The 23156-nt window shown below is 29.7% G+C and overlaps 1 protein-coding gene across 3 annotated transcripts in view; it reads right to left on the bottom strand.

Annotated features, from left to right (window-relative positions):
- LOC145261197 (uncharacterized) overlaps positions 1-23156 on the bottom strand; it is a 133486-nt gene that overhangs the window by 28028 nt on the left and 82302 nt on the right. For all 3 annotated transcript variants that reach the window (XR_013864420.1, XM_080119522.1, XM_080119520.1), the window contains exons 22-30: positions 19604-19681; positions 17991-18090; positions 14177-14277; positions 13234-13311; positions 9932-10031; positions 8817-8953; positions 5903-5980; positions 1723-1837; positions 1143-1243 (exon numbers count right to left, since the gene is read on the bottom strand). Coding sequence is in view for 2 of the 3 variants with exons in the window: in XM_080119522.1 (XP_079975648.1) it covers positions 1143-1243; positions 1723-1837; positions 5903-5980; positions 8817-8953; positions 9932-10031; positions 13234-13311; positions 14177-14277; positions 17991-18090; positions 19604-19681 (888 nt within the window). In the remaining variant the exon portion in view is untranslated. The remainder of the gene's footprint in view (positions 1-1142; positions 1244-1722; positions 1838-5902; positions 5981-8816; positions 8954-9931; positions 10032-13233; positions 13312-14176; positions 14278-17990; positions 18091-19603; positions 19682-23156) is intronic.

Here is a 23156-nt window from a genome sequence, read left to right as displayed (position 1 = left end):
CCACTTTTTCATACCTCTGTGGATTGTAAAACAAACCCAATAAAAGTTATTCTTTCACTTAACTGGATAAGTGGTTTATATTTTTTAACATTTTTTTCCTTTCCATAATTAAAAATTTATGCTTTCTACAAATAACAAAAAAAAAAAAAAAAAAAAAAAAAAAAATGAGTACCCTATGTTCATAAATTAGTTGACAAACGATTTGTTAACAGATTTTTTGTGCACGCTTCGCCATTAAATTTCATCACTAAATTCAAAACTTTAAAAATCTACATAAATTACCAAACCCCTGCCAAACAGTTGTAGGAGAAAGGAAGATCATTTGAGCGGTCAGCAAACATGTCTATAATGGGCTGCATGTGGCCCGCGGGCTTGACAGGCCTGCACTATACTGAACAAGTACCTAAAAAATTGTCTAATCTCATTTATAAAACTCACTATGTCAGTCTGTCTCCATATTTTCAAACTATTACTTCCAAAACTAAAAGTTGTAGAGCAGTGCTAGGGCCCTCAAATGATTGGATTTTTTATGGACCATTCTTTTATGGGTCTTTAACCAGTTAAAATAACTTTTAAGAGGTCAAAATTGAGAAAAAAAAAAAATCGTTATACATTTCGTATATTTATCTTAGTTTATTTTTAATCAGTCCATATGCATGTCACATTGGTACAGTGGTAACGTCACCAGCTTTGAATGCTACAATTTGGTTTTCAGTTTCGATTCTTGTTGATGGTACCCAAATACTTTTTTATTTTTTTATTTTTTTTTATTTTTACTTTTGAAATCACGACAATATAATAATATATACGAAATCTGGACAAATTAAAATATCATTTTTAAGCGTATTTTATGACCAGGCAAAACATTTACAGTGACAAAAAATTATATAGACTGAAAAGCACATTTAACGATCGACTGCAGCGAATCTATAACACAGACATCATACAAATTTTTTTATTTTTATTTTTAAAATAGAGGGAATTCTGGACAAGAGCTAATGTTTTGTTTCTGCTCTCCATTTGTGATCAAACATGCTGTAAAAAATTATTTCTCTAAATGCTAGACGAATTTACCAGATGGAAAAAAAAAAATTAAATAAAATATTGAGTTTCATGTAATTGTGCTGGAATAGATGACTTACGACAGCTTTATGGGAATCCTTCTCCACCAAAGCCTTCTTCAATTGTAGAGTGACTTCTGTTAAATCTTCCGTCATATTCATTGACGTCGTCATACCAATTTCTGGATTTAAATAAATAAAATAACACATCTAATCAACAATCATCACAATAAGTATTTCTCAAACATGGTAATAAGGTTTCCAAACAGGCATAGATTTATTTCTTGAAAATAAATCTAACCTAAGTTTTAGAAAATATCTCCACTGTTTGAAAGCATTGTAATTCAAGAAATGATTCAGAGACTAATCAAAATGCAAATATTTTTTTCCGCATTTTGAAACCGCTTTCGTATTTCTTGAATCTTGATAGAGAGTTTGATCAATTTTTATTTTTAATGACCTAAAAAATCAAATCATTAATGAGAATAACTCATTTTTATTGAATATAAAGGAGTTAATCTCCCTTACAAGTAAAATTTTATTTCTTTTTCTGTATAAGTTAAATAAAAAAAAAGTGAAAATAAAAAATTACTAAAATGATTTCAGTGAATCTCGGACAACGCCGGATATATGCAACTGGTAAATAATAAAATTATCAAACCTGATTTGTTTTCAATTTCGGCTTCCAGTTCGGTTAATCTTTTTGTTGTTTCCAATTTGGATTCTTCCAATTCTTTCAACTTCAATCTGGTTTCATTATTTTCCTTGGCATACAACTGAAACAAAGAATTCTCAGATAAATTCACAGCTTCAGAAAAAAAATAACTAATACAATTTTGAGATTCAACTTCTTTTCATAATGTCCAAACAAATTTAAAACATTTAGATCCTTTGGACTACTGTTCTCATATTAAGTATTATTTTTACAATGTTTCGGTCCCTGTAACCTCTAACCTACCTCAGGTATATTTTGTCAAACTCAGGAATCTTTTTATCAAAATTGGTATAAAGTACTTGATAAAATTCAGTTGAAAGTTACTCCTCTGAAGGTTGAAGGGTCAATCCTCAGTGCGGGTGATACTCAAAATACTATTGCTAATTACTTAGGACTTCCAGCCAGTCATGGCTGACAGAACGGGAACTTGGTACTCCCATGGATTAAATAAAGGGTTTTGTTTGAAATTCCGTCCAGATTTTAGAGTTTTACAGAAAGATTCTCAAGATTAGATATGATAACATCTGAAACATTGTGAAAATAATGCTCAAGATGTGAAGAGTGGTTCAAACAATCCAAATAATACAAAGAAGAAAGACTGACACTTTTGTATGACTATTACATATTAACATCAGAGACGAGTTATCGACCCCTGTTCTTTGAAAGAGAACTGCCATCTAGCGGCCATTATATGAACCTCAAATATAAACAAGTGTTTATGATAACACAAAAATATATGAAAATCGAAACATTGTATAAAAAATGTATCAAAATATGTTAATTTATTAATTTTTTTTCAACGAGTGATTCATAACTGAAAATAAAATAAATATGATAAAAAACACGAAACATTTATAGATTGTTTTAAGAATGTTTTTTTTCGGCAAGGTTGTATAAAAAATCTAGCAAAATATAATTTAAAAAACGATACATTTATAGATTGTTTTTAGAATTATCTTTTTTTACGGTAAGGTTATATAAAAAATGTAGCAAAATATAATTTAAAAAACGATACATTTATAGATTGTTTTTAGAATTGTTATTTTTTTTTACGGTAAGGTTATATAAAAAATCTAGCAAAATATAATTTAAAAAACGATACATTTATAGATTGTTTTTAGAATTGTTATTTTTTTTTACGGTAAGGTTATATAAAAAATGTAGCAAAATATAATTTAAAAAACATGAAATATTTATAGAGGCTTAAGAATATTTTTTTTTGTTCAGAAAGATTGTATAAAAATATATAAAAATATAATTTTAGTTTGCAATGCACTTTTAGAAAAAGAAGAGTTATCGACCCCTGACAAGCGACATCTGTCGGTGGTTCTTGAAACTAAAATGCAAACATTTGCCTCATGTAACTGTCATGCATAAGTGCCAAAAGACTGTATTAATAATGCAAACTATGTTTGCATGTGTTCACTGCACAGGCCATGATCATCCATCCATTGTCTTGGTCTGAATTCAGCATTGATTTAGACATTAGCTGCAGTGTCAATCATGTGATCTCAGTCATTACAGTACCAAAAGGATTTTCCTTCAATACAATATTAGAGATTAAGTTTAAAACATGTAACAATCTTGCTTTGAGGTTACAATGACATTCGGCTTCTCCACTAATCAACAGACTTGGAAATCAGAAAAAGAAAAGAAAAAAAAATCTTCTAAACATATAACATAAAAACAGTTCATCAGTTTAAAGTTCAAGAGCCCATCGGTTTCTGAAACCTACAAAAACCCAACTGCGCCACCGTGCTAGACTATTAGTGTCATTTGGAGTAAATCACATGACTCCGCACCACACTAAACATGCAGCAGTGCGCATGTTTACAACATTACTTATTTACATAAATAAATATTTCTCCAAGTGCAGGCCTGCTGCCGTAGCATACAAGTATGCATCTCACTAAGTGTGTGTTAAAATCTTAAATTATATTTAAAAAGATCTACTTGAAAATTACTTTTTGTTTTGCTGTTTTTATCGTTTTTTAATTTTTACAAAAATATCTATTTGCAATTTTAACATTTATATTGAATTTAAGCTCCAATAAGAAAAAAACTGTTTCATTATCTACTAACATTTCAACCTGGTGAAAAAGGCCTCCCTCCCCCCCGTAGAAAAGTGTCCAGTTGAAGGTGAAGATATTAAAGGTTTTAGCCAATTTTTTGATATTTGTCGTCTGAAAGGTCGAACTTCAAAACGATACTGATCTTGTAACAATCTGTCATATCTATCGAAAGTTTTAGGCAGACATGCAAACATACATACACACATTTATATATTGGTAACTAAAAATTTAGACCTAAACTGATTAAAAAGTTTGCCCTATCTCTGAATACCCTTTATGTAAAATTTCAAATCTTTAGACCAGAAATTGTTCGAGTAATTTGGTAGTGACTGCAGAGATCAATTTTTTTTTGTAACTTTAACCCCTATTATGACCCCCTTAACATTTATTGTTTTGGGCTCAAATCAAGTTATAAAGTTAGATCCATGTCCAAGGAACCTATACCTAAAATTTCAAGTGTTTAGACCCAAAATTGGCGGAGGAGTTTGGTAGAGTTCTCAAAGGTCAAATCGTTGAACTTTGGCCCCTTAACAGCCAAATTTCTGTCCGAAAATGAATTACAAAGATTTTCCCAAATCTCAGTACCCTGTCTATCTAAGTTTGAGTCTGTAGACTAAAAATTGACAGAGTTATTGCGTAAGGAAATGTACACAGACATGTTCACTTTTATAGATATATAGATAATATAAATCTCACCTGTCTGTTTAAATGCATGTATGCATGTATTATGTATGTATGTATGTCTGTCTGTTTTCCTAAAACTTTCAACAGAGGCGACGGATTTTCATGAGATCAGTATCATTTTGAAGCTCGACCCTTCGGACGACAAATATCAAAAAATTGGCTAAAAACATTAATTGCTTCACCTTCAACTTGGCACTTTTCTACAGGGAGGGGGGTTGCTTTTTTCGCTGATATTTTCAAATGTCATCCCCTCTTTTAGATCAACTAGCCTTAATTTAAACCATCGCCACTTCCGGTTTGATAATGGACGCAATGGCAAACACGTCACATTTCTTTTCGCATTCTTTTCCTCCTTCGCGGTACGTGTTCGAGCCTGCCTACTACCACTTTTTTTTTTTTTTTTTGGCTCAACACACACCTCCAAAAACCAGGGCAACGCCGGGCACCCAGGCTAATTAAACATAAAACCTTACTGCTCGGGCTCTCTTTTGTCTAGGAATTAGGCATTAATTTTTCTCGAGTTTCAAGTGCTTTTTATTTCTCAGTATGACCTCCCACCATATGACGTAATAACTGTTAAAAGTGGAGAAATCAAATTTTTCATAGTAAAATCCCAAGCCAGATATCCACCTCTTCACCCATTCTCACTGACCTGTCATCTACACACATTGCAAATCTACACCCCACTAAACATGCAACATATGATATATTTACATTTTATATTTACATAGTCCTTCTATTGCAGGAATACCATTTGTAGCATACAACTATGCACCTTACTAAACTAGGCACCTTACTAAACATGCACCTTACTAAACATGCACCATTATGCATGTTTACAGTTAATTTATTTGTTTGTTTAACCAGCATGTTGACCTTCTTTGGGTCATTTAATGCTGTATTATATAAGGTTTAAAATTATTTTAATACTTTCGGAGCCGATTTTCACCGAGTATATTTAGGCAATATTTTGGTATAGCTTGTTATTAGTTGGTATTTATACTTTATGGTAAAGATTTGCTCTTTTTAAGGAAACTTAGAATGGTTTTAAGGTTTTCTTTTTCCAAGAATTCTTTTAAGTTTGTGGCTTTGTAGTAGTGTTGACAAATTTGTGTGAGGTCATAGTAGTCAAGTAAAACATGTTTCACTGTATAAGGTTCGTGACATGGTATACATTGGGGGGGTCTTCACTTTTTAGTATGTGGGAGTGAGTTATGTATGTGTGTCCTATCCGGATACATGATAAGACTACTTCTTCTTTCTGTGATTTTCTGGGATTTAGTAGGTTTGTTTACAGTTGAAACAAGAAAAAGTGAGATAGAGTGAATATATAAAAAAAAAAGAAAACAAGGAAATCTTCCACTACTCACCTCGCAAAGATCAGCCTTTGCCTCTAATGTTTCCATGGTTTCCGATAATTTAATTTTCTCTATTTTTATTTTTTTCAGCTGAAAAAAAAAAAAAAAAAAAAAGTGAAATTTTATCTAAATTTTTTAAATGCTAAAAAAAATTGATACTTCAGGAAAAAAAAAACTTTTTATTTAGGCATAATTATTCGATACTGGAGTGGGGAGGGGGGTGTCTTGTTACATTTCATGCCTCCAATACTAAATACGTCTTAACCAACACAGACGTTTGGATTCTCATTTCTTCCCAGTTAAAATGAATGGCTCTCTCCTTAAGAAAACACTCTTCCTTGATAAATTCTTAGGACTGACTTACTTACTTCTAACCTGAAATGCAAGACTTACATCAAATCTGTTACTAAGGTCGCCGGACAAATGGTTCTATTATTCTATTGCTCCAGAAGATACGGAATTCATTACGCAATCCTTTATCTATATAAGAATCGGAACCATCCTAAGATGGCCTACTGGAGCCGTATCTGTGGAGGTGTCGCTTAAAGCGGCTTTCCTTTCCTTAACAAAAACCAACTTTGCAATCTAGTGGGAGATGATCTCATCTATTCCCAGCAGTCCCTTTCACACAGAAGAGATATTACTAACTTCTCTACTGCATTGTTATTTTTGTGATGTGATGTAGACAGCTATAGCAATAGACCTGAAAAATTGATATTCGATTCTGACTAGAAATTTTTTCCTTTTTATACCAGTAGCAGGTTTTTTATGCAGACATAATGTATTTTGCTCAAGTTTTTTTCTGAAATACCTATTCTAACTAAAAATACTGTTAAAATGGAGAAAGTTTTCTTTATTGAACGAAACAAAACACAAACTTATGCTTTTAATAAAAATAGCTTAGCTTTGACATTTCACTATTTCAGCTATGGGATAACAAATTACATCTATTTACAATAAACATAAAATTATTTCTTAAAATTAATTGTATAGCATAATACTAGGTAAAACAATTTTCCTTTAAACTTCCACTTAGTGTGTTTTTTTTATTTCATTCTACAAGGGGTAAATTATTCATGTTAACTGCTTCATTTTTTAAGGATACACAAAGCCTTTATTCATGGAGAACAGACCACTGTCACCATCTTACATTTTTTTCTCGAAAAAGCTAATAGGATCCTGTACAGGATAATCTAGAAAACGGACACAACGTTAGAATTTTATGTAAAATCTCAAACTGAAAGAAATCCTTACATTCACTCAAAAATACAATTGTGAATTATTTAGGACTTCTACCCAGTGACGGCTGATAGGACGAGAACATGCTAAAAAATGGGTTCTACTCGAAATGATAACAGAGTTTGACAGAAAGGTCAACTGAAACATTGTGAAAATAACACTCATGATAAGAACAATAGTTTAAAGAATCCAAATAATATGAATAATGCAATGTTATTTTTCGGATTAATACGCAAATTAGTTAGAGTTAGTAAGTTGATCACATTTACTTGCTGAGTAGATTATAAAACTGAAGTTCTTGTATTTTGTAGATGAAATTAGGATTTTTAATATCACTATCAGTGTAATAAACTGTTGAAATCTATATATATATAAAAGGCAAAATGTGTGTGAGTGTGTGTGGGTTCGCTTTTTGTGTATGTCCGTGAAAAGCTTTTTTCGCCGAGCTTCTCGATCGGCTCGCTTCTTCTGAAAACTTTTTATATCACGTCTAAATCATAATATCTACGACTTAACAATGGAGGTTGCCTGTCTATTTATTCGCCCAACTTCGAAAAGCTAAATATTCAACATTTTTTGATCGCCACATGTGGATTGGGCTTTTTCGTATAATAAAAGTAAAATGAATATAAACACATCGTACCCAGCGCGATCGACAGGAACATCCAAAAGCAATCAGCTTTGATCAATGCTGAGTTTCTCCTTATATCAGACAATTACTATTCAATTTGGACAATCCCCTTTAAATGGGAAGTTGGTTTCCCCCCTAACATCATCTTGGGGAAGCCAAAAGTGCCCCGCATTGAAACAAAGTAAACAAACGCCAAAAGACTGCCCCGCAGTAAATAAAAAAACTCCCACATCATCGTAACTCTCCCGCAATTATCTCATTAAGCGGCCACCTGTCAATCAAACCTCTTGGACTTTTTAACCCTTAATTTAACATGCTTCTCAATTCCTCTGCCCTGTGACCGAGATGGTTAGGTGTCTGGCCTTTTTTTCCCCCCCCTTTCGTTTCCATCTTCATGTGACGGCTTCCGGGTTAAATCCTACCTTCCTACTAAAACTTTTTCTTTTCTTCTTTTAACGTTTTTTTTTTTTTCAACACACACACACCTCCAAACACCCGGGCAACGCTGGGTACCCCCCCCTCGCTAGTCTATTATATAAATTTCACATGTTTATCTAAATGTATGCATGTATGTATGTTTATATGTCTGCCTAAAACTGTCAACAAAGGTGACGGATTTTCATGAGATCAGTATTGTTTTGAAGCTCAACCCTTCGGATGACAAATATCGAAAAATTGGCTAAAAATATTAATTCCTTCACTCTTAATTGGATACTTTTCTTCAAGAAGGGGTCACTTTTTTTGCTGATATTTTTGACTGTCATCCCTTTTTTTTCAATTGACTAGCCTTAATTTAAACCTTTGCCACTTAGCAATGGACGCAACGGCAAAGACGTCCCCTTTCTTTTTTTTCTCATGTTTTTTTTTCCTCTTTCGCGGTGCAGGTTCGAGCCTGCCTGCCTGCCTACCTACCTACTACCACTTCTTTTTTTGCTCAAAACAGACCTCCAAACACCCGGGCAATGCCGGGCACCCAGGCTAGTTTATAAATAAAGAAACAGTTACTTAATAATTATGCATTGTTTTCAATCTTTAAAATGAAAAAAAATGACTTACTTGAGCTTTGGTTGCCGACAAATCAGCTTTAACATTTCCTAATTGTTCGCATAACTCTTTGCATTCCTTGGACTTTTCTGTCAGCTCGTTCTTCAATTTGGACAGATTTTCATGGTTCTCATTAGTTAGGGTCGGATCTGCAAACATTAGAAACATTTATTCCATTTAATAATGTAACAATTTAGGAAAAAAAAAAAAATAAATAAATAAAATTAATTATTTTGAAATCATCCAGATGTTATGTGTCCAAATTAAAGCAATATTATGGAATGGTCGACTACTATAATAAATATGACTCATTACTTTATATTGAATATTGAACATTTTTATCAAGATAGAAATAATCTATAAATATTAATATTTCCTTTAAAGTTTGTCACCTATAAAAAAAAATCAATAAACTTTGGTACTTGTACAGTTTAATTAAGACATTAAAAAATGAAAATATCGAAAAAAAAAAATTATATCGTACATATCCATTATGGAATGAAGTTCTCCGAAAAAAAAAAAAAAAATCACTTAATTTGATCAAATATTTTTTTTCACAGCGGAAAAACACATTTTTATAACAGCATGCTGAAGGTAGCCATGTTTAGAATTTTAGAACACGCCACGGGGAGATAACTCACTCTAAAGTGCTGACACCCCCCTCCCCATCTTTAATAGCTTTTCTTCTTAAAAATCGAAACATGGCTACCTTTTGATCGGTATCATAACAAATTGTATTTTGCTGTAAAAAAGAAATTTTTTAAAAATGATCAAATTAAGAGAAAAATTTTTTTTTTTTTGGAGAACTTCATTCCATAACAGATACGTACAATATCACTTTTTTTTTTATATTTTCATTTTTTAATATCTTGATTAAACTGTACAAGTACCAAAACTTTATATACTTATTTTTGCAGCCTACTTTTTCAGGCTGTTTACATATAAAGACCTAAGAACAAAATATTTATTTTTCAGTATTAACAAAAGGTTCCAATAAAAAGTCGAATCGTTTTTTTTTTTGTTTTTTTTTCATTTTTTGTAGATTAGCAAAAAGTGTGAGGTACAGTTTTATCAAATTTACAAAAAAAAATTACATTAACTTTTTAAAAATATTTTTGTTATCTTACCTTGCATCTTCAGTTTTGCAATCAATTCAGTTTTTGCATCATTTTCTGCAGAAAGGTTTTCAATTTTCTCACAATATGTTTTAATTTCCTGTTGTAGATCCTAAAATAAATATGGTAATATTTATTTATAACTCCGCCTACCCGGTGTGACCTGGAAGTCCTTACTTTCATTTTTGTTTCCCTATAACTATGCCATTAATCATGTTCTAATTAGGTCACTGAATTTAAGCAATGTTGAGCATGATCAATATTAGAGGGGGGTGCCCATTTGGGAATACCAGAGGTAGTATGCAGGAGTACACCAACATCTTCCTGCACGAATTACAAAAACCTAACGTCATCATCTCCTCTGATGGAGAGATACATTCACCTGGGGATAGCTTATGAATTTAATATTCTCTTAACACTTCCTCCTTTGGATATTTTGGATAACTATACACTATTATTTTGACCAAATTAACTTTTAAAATAGGATTTTAAAAGTCAATTTGTTACAGTATTGTTCGGTGGTTAAATTATTAATTGAACACAATCTATGAAACTATTGAATGTAAATAGCTTTTGATACATGACGATTCGCTATTAATTTTAGATGAATAATTGTTAATTAATTTTTATCAATGTAGATGAATAAATGTTAATATTTATCAATTTAGATGAATAAATGTTAATATTTATCTTTTTAGATGAATAAATGTTAATATTTATCTTTTTAGATGAATAAATGTTAATATTTATCTTTTTAGATGAATAAATGTTAATTTTATCTTTTTAGATGAATAAATGTTAATTTTATCTTTTTAGATGAATAAATGTTAATTTTATCTTTTTAGATGAATAAATGATAATTTTATCTTTTTAGATGAATAAATGATAATTTTATCTTTTTAGATGAATAAATGTTAATATTTATCTTTTTAGATGAATAAATGTTAATTTTATCTTTTTAGATGAATAAATGTTAATTTTATCTTTTTAGATGAATAAATGTTAATTTTATCTTTTTAGATGAATAAATGTTAATTTTATCTTTTTAGATGAATAAATGTTAATTTTATCTTTTTAGATGAATAAATGTTAATTTTATCTTTTTAGATGAATAAATGTTAATTTTATCTTTTTAGATGAATAAATGTTAATTTTATCTTTTTAGATGAATAAATGTTAATTTTATCTTTTTAGATGAATAAATGTTAATTTTATCTTTTTAGATGAATAAATGTTAATTTTATCTTTTTAGATGAATAAATGTTAATATTTATCTTTTTAGATGAATAAATGTTAATATTTATCAATTTAGATGAATAAATGTTAATATTTATCTTTTTAGATGAATAAATGTTAATATCTATCAATTTAGATGAATAAATGTTAATATCTATCAATTTAGATGAATAAATGTTAATAATCTTTTTAGATGAATAAATGTTAATTTTATCTTTTTAGATGAATAAATGTTAATTTTATCTTTTTAGATGAATAAATGTTAATATTTATCTTTTTAGATGAATAAATGTTAATATTTATCTTTTTAGATGAATAAATGTTAATATTTATCTTTTTAGATGAATAAATGTTAATATTTATCTTTTTAGATGAATAAATGTTAATATTTATCTTTTTAGATGAATAAATGTTAATTTTATCTTTTTAGATGAATAAATGTTAATTTTATCTTTTTAGATGAATAAATGTTAATTTTATCTTTTTAGATGAATAAATGTTAATTTTATCTTTTTAGATGAATAAATGATAATTTTATCTTTTTAGATGAATAAATGTTAATTTTATCTTTTTAGATGAATAAATGTTAATTTTATCTTTTTAGATGAATAAATGATAATTTTATCTTTTTAGATGAATAAATGATAATTTTATCTTTTTAGATGAATAAATGTTAATTTTATCTTTTTAGATGAATAAATGTAAATTTTATCTTTTTAGATGAATAAATGTAAATTTTATCTTTTTAGATGAATAAATGTTAATTTTATCTTTTTAGATGAATAAATGTTAATTTTATCTTTTTAGATGAATAAATGTTAATATTTATCTTTTTAGATGAATAAATGTTAATTTTATCTTTTTAGATGAATAAATGTTAATATTTATCTTTTTAGATGAATAAATGTTAATTTTATCTTTTTAGATGAACAAATGATAATTTTATCTTTTTAGATGAATAAATGTTAATTTTATCTTTTTAGATGAATAAATGTTAATTTTATCTTTTTAGATGAATAAATGTTAATTTTTAATCAATTCAGATGAATAAATGTTAATTTTTAATCAATTCAGATGAATAAATGTTAATTTTTAATCAATTCAGATGAATAAATGTTAATTTTTAATCAATTCAGATGAATAAATGTTAATTTTTAATCAATTCAGATGAATAAATGTTAATTTTTAATCAATTCAGATGAATAAATGTTAATTTTTATGAAATTAGATGAATAAATGTTATCTATTTAGATAAATGAATGCAAAATGCTTTTCTGCATGTTCACAAAGTAACTTATGAAATGTTCATTTCAATTAACTTTTTAAACGATACGGATCTCACAAAGTGTAGTAGTACTTGAATAAGGTTCGGATTTTTTAATAGGTGGCAGGTGGAGGACTGAGATTGTTACAAGAGAACTTTATTTGTGTAAAATGGACAATTTATAAAAAGAAATGAGGAATAAAATTAAGTGAGGGGATGGAAGGACATAGTGTTACTAGAGATGAGGATGTATTTTGTCATCTTTAAACCAAACACCTGTTCTTGGACAAGGTTGCATCTTAAAGTCAATTAGTAATTGAAATCTTCAATTTGTTTTAAATAATCACATTTAAAACCTAGCTTTGTTTCACCTTTTGTCTAAATTCATATTAGTGGTCCATCAATTTAAAAAAATATATATTATACAGAAACAGAATAACAGAAGATTTTATGATGAAAATAAAAATTGAATAAATTACAATATTCATTAATCTATCAAATATTCAAACAAGGAATTGAAATAAACGATAATCCTTAACCCATAGATTTTTAAATATGTAATTTCATTAGCGGACAAAAATAAGTAAAAATGTCTTACCGATTAGCATAAGATAAGAATTAATCTAAATATTTTAATTTATTCAATTCTTATTTTCATCGTCAATTTTTCTTGTTTGCAATTACATATAAAACAGGAAGAAAAAATAAATTAATATTTTGCTTATATTTATTTTAAAAATGGCCACAAGATTGAGGTTGTAAAAAAAAAAAAAAAAAAAAAATCAAAACGAAATGTATCTTTTTTGCAGTTTACCTCGCATAAATCTGCTTTGACTTTAACATCCTCCAATTGCTCTTTAAGTTGAATGATCTCAATTTTCAGTTTCTTTGTCTGTTAAAAAAAAAAAAGTTTGAAGATCATGAGAAAAGATAAAAAGAAAAAGAGCCTCTCCCCCCCAAAAATATAAGACTCACCCCTCTCCCCACCAAAAAACGAACAAAGAGCAAAAACAGAAGTTAAGAGAAAAGAAAAGAAAAGAAATTAAAAAAAACAAAAAAAACAAAAAGCTCAACTGTTGTACATCTACTAACCTAAGAACTCTCATCCATTCTTCCACATGGGCATACCATCAAGCATACTCTTCTGAGATCTCAGAACTAATCCTGTCTTTAAGACTCACATTCCACATTCACTGTATCATTCTCATACCATATCCTTCTATGCAACGCATGTCCTCAACCCTCATTGGCCACATTTCACTTCAATACATCATAACTATTGTGCTGTTTCTTATTTTATTTTTCTAAGACACACACACTAAAATTTATAAATTCATTTGCGTGGGAATTACAGCATTCACCCACATCAAACATCTTGGGTCAAAAAGCAGGATGCTTGAGAAATGGCTGACGTAGTTGAAAGCACGTTTTTTTGTTTGGTCAAAAATATAAATTTTTGACCAATCAAGGCTCGATTTAAAAAACTTATTTTTTGCAAGCCTCTGGGAGCCTCTAAAGAAATATAAAAGGCAAGAAGAACATCTCTCGTCAGAGAGGGACATCAGACACCAGCAGAAAAACAAGTCACATGCTCACCGAACGAATTCAGTAGCTGAAATGACAGCTTTTCTCGCACATCTAAGAACATTGCTTGACTCTCTCTTTCTCTCACTTTACCACAACACGTAGTTGGACTTTTTTCTTTTTGTCAAAGCGAATGAAAAAGAAAACATCAACTATTTGAATAGACGATTTACCACAGATTTGTGAGAATCCTTCTCCTCCAAAGCCGTCTTCAATTGTTGAGTGACTTCTGTTAAATCCTCAGTCATATTCATCGACGTTGTCATACCAATTTCTGGATTTAAATAAATAAAATAAAACAAAATCAACAATCATTGTAATCTACTGTATAAAAAACAGTTGTATATGTGTGACTGATTAAAACTATCAAACCATTTATTCTGCTTCGGTATCACATAAAAAAGGTTTTATTTAAAAGAAGAAAAAAAAATTTATACTTGTAAAATAAAAATTTTGTCACTAGAAAAAAATAATTTTTTTTTTTAAAACAGAACAGTCTTGCACCACTTTTATGCCTACATACAAACATTAAAATAAAAATATGATAATAAACCTTATTATTAAATATAAAAAGAGTCAAGCTTATTTGCAGCTGTCTTGGCAATGTCCTCAATGTATGTGTTCCAATTCATGTTGCCTGTGAATGTTAAGCCAAAGAGTTTGAATGATGAGCTCTCAGGTAAGGTGTTGTCATAGCAATTAGTGATTGGAAAGGTTTCTTGTAATTGTTAAAAGAAAGAAGCTCCTAAAACTGATTTTTTTTCTTATTTGGTTTTTCAGATTACTGTTACAGAAAGAGAGAGAGAGAGGTGAGTGAACGTGGAGTGTAGACACGTTTACCAGAACCGAAGGTCAGCTGACCAGATTACGTATGAGTGACGTGGTCAGGTTGGCTAGATCTGTGAGATTTGATTTGGGCTTTGAAGAAGACGGACGGCTTCCCGTTGTCTCCCTCCTCTCCACAGAGGGGGGAGACGAACGCTGACGTGTGTAGAAGAAGAACCCACACAGGCCGATTTCACTTCCGCCTTCTGCAGGACCTCTGGAGAAAGTGAAATAAAAACTATAAAACCCATTCATCGTCTTGGAGTGATAAATCTTCGTCAAACAGGTATCAAGTCTCCCTCCAGGATGAGAAATTTCCAGATGGTCCAACATCGAAGAAGCAGAGGTAGGTTCTGAAAATACATGTCACACACACGATTCCCTTTATGATAATCAAACACACAACCCTTTATATTAGAGACAATCATACACACACGGAATCCTTTGATGTTATACACCCAAACTAAATGGTGCCCCTCAATGATAACCAATATATAACATTACTACTGATTAAGAACAAAATAGTCAAATCGTACAAAATTTTGTTTGTTCAGATGGGGGAGGGAACGGGTGATCTATTTGTCATGTTAATTTAACCGCGACCCCCTTCGGTGTTAAGCCACAAATTACCACAGCAAATGGTTTCAATCTAAATATGAAACAAGTATGCTTTAAAAAAAATTATAATTACAAAATTTGGCACTTATTTGATAGTAATCTATACTTTTATAATTTTTTGTGTGTGAATTTATATTTATATTAAAAACCCTTTTTTCTATTTATTTAAAAAGAAAATACAACTTTGTTATATATGAGTCATGGAATTGCATTCATCTGCAAACGATCTATCTAATTTGCATATTCTTTTAAATATTCCTTTTAATTAATTCCCTATTAGTTTTTTGGGTTTTCTTATAGGATGATCATCTTTAGTTAATTATTATGTGTAATTATATTCATGCAGATATTCTACAGGATTTATATTTGTCTAAAAAGCTTATAATAAACACAAACCTCTTTCTATATATATATGTATGCATATATATATATTTGTTTAAAAAATGTTGCCTACCAAACTCCTCTGTCAGTTTTTGTCCACAGACATGAAACTTCATATATAGAGTATTCAAACCCATGCAAAAACTTTATATTTAGGTTTTAGCCAGGGAAAATCGGTACAAAAGTATGAAAATTAAAGAAATGAAATTTGCCAGGTGAAGGTTGGACAACAGCATTACAAATATGCATGCGTAACATAGTAGCTATTGGTTCATGTTTTAATTTTTAGCTTTGCAGCAAACATGTCTTCATAGGTCAGTTATTAACGGCAAAGGAAAATTAAATTGTAAGCTAAACGTTTTGGTTTCAATTCTCGGTAGTGGCGCACAAGTTCTTTTTTTTTTTTTTTTTTTTTTTTTTTTTTTAACTTTTTTAAATCATTACTATATATTGAGTCCAATATAACATATGAAATCTGCATCAATCAACATATCATATTTAAATATATTTTATGACCGGGTAATGCCGGGTGGCCTGCTAGTTCAAAAAAAAAAAAAAATGCACAATGTCTAAAATCAGGTCTCAGCTTTGGCGGTTAAAATTTCAATCCAAAGTATATGTGATACTAAGAATACAATTACGAATTAAGGATTTCAAAATGAGAGCAAGTTACCCGGCATAGATTAAATGGTGGATTCCATTAAAAATTCTGTACAGACTCTTAAGATCAACAAGACTAACTGGATAATTTTCTAGTGTTTTTATTTACTGTAACATGTTTATTCCGCTCGAAAAACATACAGTGTTTACCAATGTATTGGAAAATTCAAAATGGCGCCCGACTCTCTCTATGACGCGGTAAGTTTGGAAAAAAAGTTAAAAATATAAAAAAATATATGTCAACTTATGTCATGGTAACATATATTGAGCGAGTTTCTAACAGTATTTTGTCTAGTTTTTTTTTTTTATTTATAACTCCTTTTCCCAAACCTACCGTGTCAAAGAGAGAGTCGGGCACCATTTTGAATTTTCCAATACATCGGTCAACATTGCATGTTTTTCAAGCTGAATAAACATGTTACACTAGATAAAAACACTAGAAAATTATCCAGTTAGGTAGAAAAGTAACTTCTCTTGCCTTTGATAACATTTGTTATATATTTATTTTTTGACAACTTTTTCGAATCTATGTGTACAGTAAAACAAACCTGAAAGCTCATACCACCTACTCCACATCTGACAGACTTAAGACCTTCTTATCCCTTCCTCCATCTAGCTTTTTTAACCCAATAATATGAATGTGTGTCTATACTATTGCTTACTGTCTTCTACAGTCCACATATTTAAATATTTAATGTATGGTGAATTGTACATGGAAGACGTGGTTTTACTTGTGTCTAGAGGATGAGTGTGCATAAATTTTAAGTTGGTTGCTCCTCTCCCCGAAGAAAAATTAAATCATAAATGAGAACAAAAATAGACGGAGATTTGAATATCATGAAACTACCCAAGGTAATTTTGTGCTAAAGAGACATAACTATTGTATACACAATAATACAATGCAATTTCAGAACAATATTTTTCAATTTTATTTTCAATATTTAAAAAATATTTTAATGGCATTTTTATTAAAACTTAAAAAGTAATTTAATAGTATTTGTTTCAATTTTACTTCTAATATTTCGACACAAATTTTTACAGGACATAAAAAATACAATTTTCAAGGCCATTTAAAGAAATTTTCCATATTTTTAAGGATTTTTCAAGGTAATAATAGAAATATGGCCTTTTCAAGGGAAAAATCTAAATTCAAAGATTTTTCAAGTCTGTACGAATCCCGAAAGAAATCCAATTTCATGAGGAAGCAAAAAGGAGGCAACGATAGGCCATATTGTTTTAACTTAAAAATTCAAGGGCGACAAATTAGTTTAACTACAGGTTTTGTTTTTATTCAAAATAATTAAAACTTTAATTGCTAAAATTGTAAAAAATTTTTTTTTTAATTAAAAAACAAACAATCTATTTCATCAATTTAAGTGACTTTTCTTGAAATATATTTTCATTCCATGACGAGTACGTACAAAGATTTTTCTGTATTTTTGTTTTATTTTAATCAAGTGTAAAACTAAATAAGCACAATGATTTTTTTTTTTATGATCTTACCTTGCATCTTCAGTTTTGTAATCAATTCAGTTTTCGCTTCATTTTCTGTAGAAAGGCTTTCAATTTTCTCACGATGCGTTCCAAGTTCTTCTTCTAGAATCTAAAATAAATAAATAAAATAACTACGTTCATTAAAAAATACAAATTATAATTTTATTGCTGCTTCTTAAGATATAGTTGACAAATCGATTTTTTTAAATATATCATTTTAAGCAAAAACAATATTACGTATTTCATTGTCATGTCGAAAATAATAATATATCCCAAAATTACGAAAATCCATTGAATAAAACAATTGCTATTGTGGTTTTAGTAAAAAAAAAAAGTCTATCACTACAGACAACAATTATTGCAGCTACGAAAAGTAATCTAAAATATTCTTTCTGGAGTTATGTCCCCTGTGTGTAGACTTCTACCGTCTACTTTATATCGTCTAAGAAAAATGCAATTTTACCAAATTTTCCATAAAAATTACCTTAGCACTTCTACACTATTAGGACGAGATTTTGTAGTCAAAAAAAGGAGTTTTCGGATAAAAAACAATGATTTCAACTGATTTTTTTGTTAATTCTAATAGGTTACAATGGTAGCCTTCAAATTATGCAGTCGGAATTACCTGAATATTACTGAATTATTAAAAAAAACAACTTTAATTGTGTTAGGTGAAAAATTGCCACCATCTTGTTTAAATCAAAATGGAAAATTACTTCCCTTTTTGAGCTCTCCTGTGTCTTATGACTGTTTTCATCAAATTCTATTTTTATTTTCTTTAATAAATAATTTTCTACCATATCGATTTTTGTAATTTTTGGATCCAATCATCTTAAAAATATGAGGAATACGTAGATGCCATTGTTTTCATATGAAATTCAGTTTTACGATTTCCAAAATTTCGTCCTAATAGTGTAGAATTGCCATTAATTTTAACTAGAAATAAATTTCTACTCAATGATTTTGTGTAATTTTTGGATATATTACTATTTTCAGCATGACAATTAAGTACATAATATTGTTTTTTTCTTAAAATGACATTAAAAAAAAATTGATCTGTTGACTGCATCTTGACAAGCGTACCATTTTCTTGAAGGCAAATTTTCAAGGTAATATTGTAACAGTTTCCAAGTGACACTTATTCTTATGAACACAAGTGGAAACGATTTATAAGTGAAAATAATTTAAAAGCAGATTGTTGGATCACAAAGCATAAAACTTTAGTTTACATATAGAGTGGCAATTATAATATTTGTCTGCAATTTTCATCTGCTAATTTTTTGCATATATTAGGGATGGTACGATTCCAATATTTTCTTCCAAATTCCGATACAATTGCTGATTCCCATACAATTCCAGATTCGTATTCTAAAATCGCCTAAAATAGTAAAAATTCCCTTATTTTGTAAATAGTTTACAATTTTTTTTAAGTATCTAATCTATGTTCCATAAACTGACAATAAATAAACATACTTTTAAAGTATCTATTTACCTTCAATCAGTTAAGTTAACTAAATATGGACAGTAAAATACAGTGCATCAACATTGATATAACAGGCCACGAGTTGTCAATATTTCTCTTGAAATAATGCATGAATATTCCAAACAAATTTTAATTTTACCTTGCATAAATCTGCTTTCCCTTCAAGATCTTCCAATTTATCTTTGAGTTCAATTACCTCAATTTTCAATTTCTTGACCTGATGACAAAAAAAAAAAAAATGAAATAAAGAAAACTTATCAAAACACTTTTTGACTCTTGTCCAGAATTCACTCCATATTAAAAAAACAAAAACAAATTTGTATGATGTACATACTCTTGATGAAGCAAAAATATCATATTCCAAAAATCATGTAAATTAATCAAGTAGTTTTATTTTTATGAAGAAAATCATTTCTAAGCAATTGATGGGAATCTATAGGCATTACAACATGGAATCTGACAAGTTTATTATTGAATAATCTCCCTTTGTTCCTTGACTTTTTTTTTTTTTTTTTAAAGATGGCAAGCAAGACAGTCTGTGTCTGGTAACTTATAAATTAAATTTTCTTTTTTAAAAATAAAACTACATAGTCATGATTTTTTTTATGATATTTTTTGTTTGGTCATGGATATGTATCTCATAAGGAGAATTCTGGACATGAACCCACTTTATTTTTTATTTTATTTTATTTTTTTTTTTTTTTACAAGCTTTCATTATTGTTTTAGTTTTATAATTTCAGGTGATAAATGAATCATTTTAATAAATAGAATGGAAGCTTCTTCAAAGGTGAAATGTGTCAGCTCAAGATAAACAGGAAAACTCTTCAATATACTTACATATCAGACAGAACTATTTGTATACATCAAAAATTGGAGGAAATAATCAAATTAAATTTTATTAAAAAATAAAATTATTTTTGTATGTCAACAAACTCTGAAAGACGAGACTGCATGAAATCTTTATGTTCGAAAAAGAGAGATAATTTACAGCACATTGGCTTAAAGATGCATAATGAAAATGTAAAAAATAAATTTTAATTATTGCTAAAATTCTGCTTAATTTTTGCTAGAAATTACTATTTTTGCTAGATATTTAAGTATATTTTATTTTTGTTTTTTTTACAAAGGAGTCACCACTTATCAAGGCCCAGAGGCTACTTAAGGATAAGGGTTAATGAGTGTACAGTAGTCAATGGGACAATATTGTAGTAATCGTTAGTCGCGAAAATTTGGTAAATTGGATTACTTAAGGTGACGGCTCATCAAGAACTTGTTTACGTTGGACTTGAAAAGAACCATATTGTAGTCAGCTGGAAAGCAGGGAAACAAAAGAGAGTTGCATAGGCATATAGTTTTTAGAAAGAAGCTTTGTTCATGGAAGCTACGTTCAGGTTTAGACACAGATAAAGAGTGGAGAAAATTATTGATTGTGGTTTCAGCTGGAGGAGTGTTTTTTGTGAAAGTTTGGTGAGGGAGGACCACAGATTAGAGCTCAGACGAGAACTTGCCATGAAAATAACGAAGCAGAGAGACTCGTAACATCTTTACTGTGGGAAAGAGGTTGCAGGGAAGAGAAAAGGGCATCCCCCACTAGGCTACGAAGTCTATTTTGAACTGTGTCAAGGTAGGATAAGGTCATCTAGCAGTTCCTGCCAGATGTGGTATAACAGTGCTCCATCCTCGGATGTCCCTTGCTCTTATAAAAGAATCCCACCATTTTTCCAGCAACTTTGGCAACAGATTTGATGTACACGATTCATTTCAGATGAGGAATAATTCATATTAAAGAGTTTTTCTATTAATTTATATGGAACTGCAATTTTTTTTTTTTTTTTTTTTAAGATACACCATCTCAGAAATTATGGAAAAATTAATTTACAAGAACATTTTAGATTTTTTATCTGATGAAATATTCCAAAGAATTTGATCTGTTTATTTCTATTATATATTATGAGATTGAAATTATTTGTTCCAATCTATGGTCCCTCCCTCACCAAGAATGTCCAAGGATGGAGTACTGCTGCCACATCTGGGCAGGAGCTGCTAAAAACAGCCTATCCTACCTTGACAGAGTACAAAATAGGCTTCGTGGCTTAGTGAGGGAAGCCCTTTTCTCTTCCCTGCAACCTCTCTCCCACAAGAGAGATGTTGTAAGCCTGTCTTTGTTTTATTACTTCCATGGCAAGTGCTCGTCTGAGCTCCAATCTCTGGTCCCCCCTTGCCAATCTTTCACAATAAACACCTGTCTAGCTGAAACCACTGTCAAAAATTTTCCCCACTCTTTATCTGTGCCAAAACCAAAACGTAAATTCCATGAACAAAACTTCTTTCTTAGAAGTGCACGCCTGTTGAACTCTCTTCCGCTTGCCTGTTTCCCACCTGACTGCAACCTGGATGTCTTCAAGTCCAACATGAACAAATTCCTGAGGACCCCCCCCCTTAAGACACTTTATAAAATCTCCAATACTAACGATTACTACGATACTATCCCATTGATTACTGTCCACACAATAACCCTCATCCCTGAGTGGCTTCTGGGCCTTGATAAGTGGTAACTACCTTGTAACAACAAAAAAAAAAAAAAAATTATATTTGAGACAGAATAAAATAAATATAGCTACATGAGTTTATTTGTCTGTTCAATATGGAGAAAGCATAGGAAAAAGAGGTTATAAACGCTCTTTATGAATAAAATATATATATATATATATATATATATATATATATATATAAATAAAATAAAAAAATGTTGTTATGTCCCGGCAGTCGTGTGAAAAGCATATCTTATTTTTCTTTTATTAATATTATTGGAATATTCCCCTTTTCTTTTCTTTGTACATATTTGTGAATTATTCCATAGATTTCGGCCTTTTGGATTATTTTGGACCATCTTCCAATTACGTGATTTCCTTGAATTTTACTTGTGCAAATGGAAACTCAATTAACTTTCTTGGATTTATATTTTTGGATTTTACCGTCATTGGATTATTTACCTTTCACCAGACTATCCATTCATGTGTAATCACCTTTTTCTTCACCATATACCCTCTGCTCCACTTTTTGTTATCAAGTAAGATCTTTGACTTACTTGTTGTTTCATCAAATACTTTTGTATGCAAAATCTGATCCCGCATTTTGCTAATTCCTACCCTCTGATGAGAAGGAAAGTATTTCTTTGAAACTCCACGGATTAAGGACTATCCACTTATCAAGTGTTTCCTTTTCAGATTAAATGTTTTTAACTCTTTTTCAAAGTGTTTTTAACATGTTTTATTAACTGTTTGCTCATATATATATATATATATATATATATATATATATATATATACACACACACACACACACACACATACACCTATATATAAACACACTTTATTCTTTTATATAAGCATTTATATATCGCTACAAATTCACAAGCATGTTTTATTCCATCAGCTAGATGTAAATAGAGACCTTTTCAGGTGATGCTGCTAATGCACAAGTAGAGTCCATAATGAAATTTGGAAAATTTCATCTTTTTTTTTTTTTTTCAATTTTCATTACAGAATCTATTTATGTAAAAGCAATATCGCCTGAAGAGGTCTCTAGTTACTTGTAAACGACTTGTAAGTTCATATTAGTTTTATTTATTATTCATTTCCAATTTTTTGTATTTGTTTATAATTGTTAAATATATTTAATATACTAGTAC

The sequence above is a fragment of the Euprymna scolopes genome, chromosome 37, assembly GCF_053919585.1.
Source record: "Euprymna scolopes isolate OS-2025 chromosome 37, ASM5391958v1, whole genome shotgun sequence".
Classification (NCBI taxonomy): Eukaryota; Metazoa; Mollusca; class Cephalopoda; order Sepiida; family Sepiolidae; genus Euprymna; species Euprymna scolopes.
Note: the sequence above shows the minus strand (reverse complement) of the source record. Positions and strands in the feature narration are given on the sequence as shown.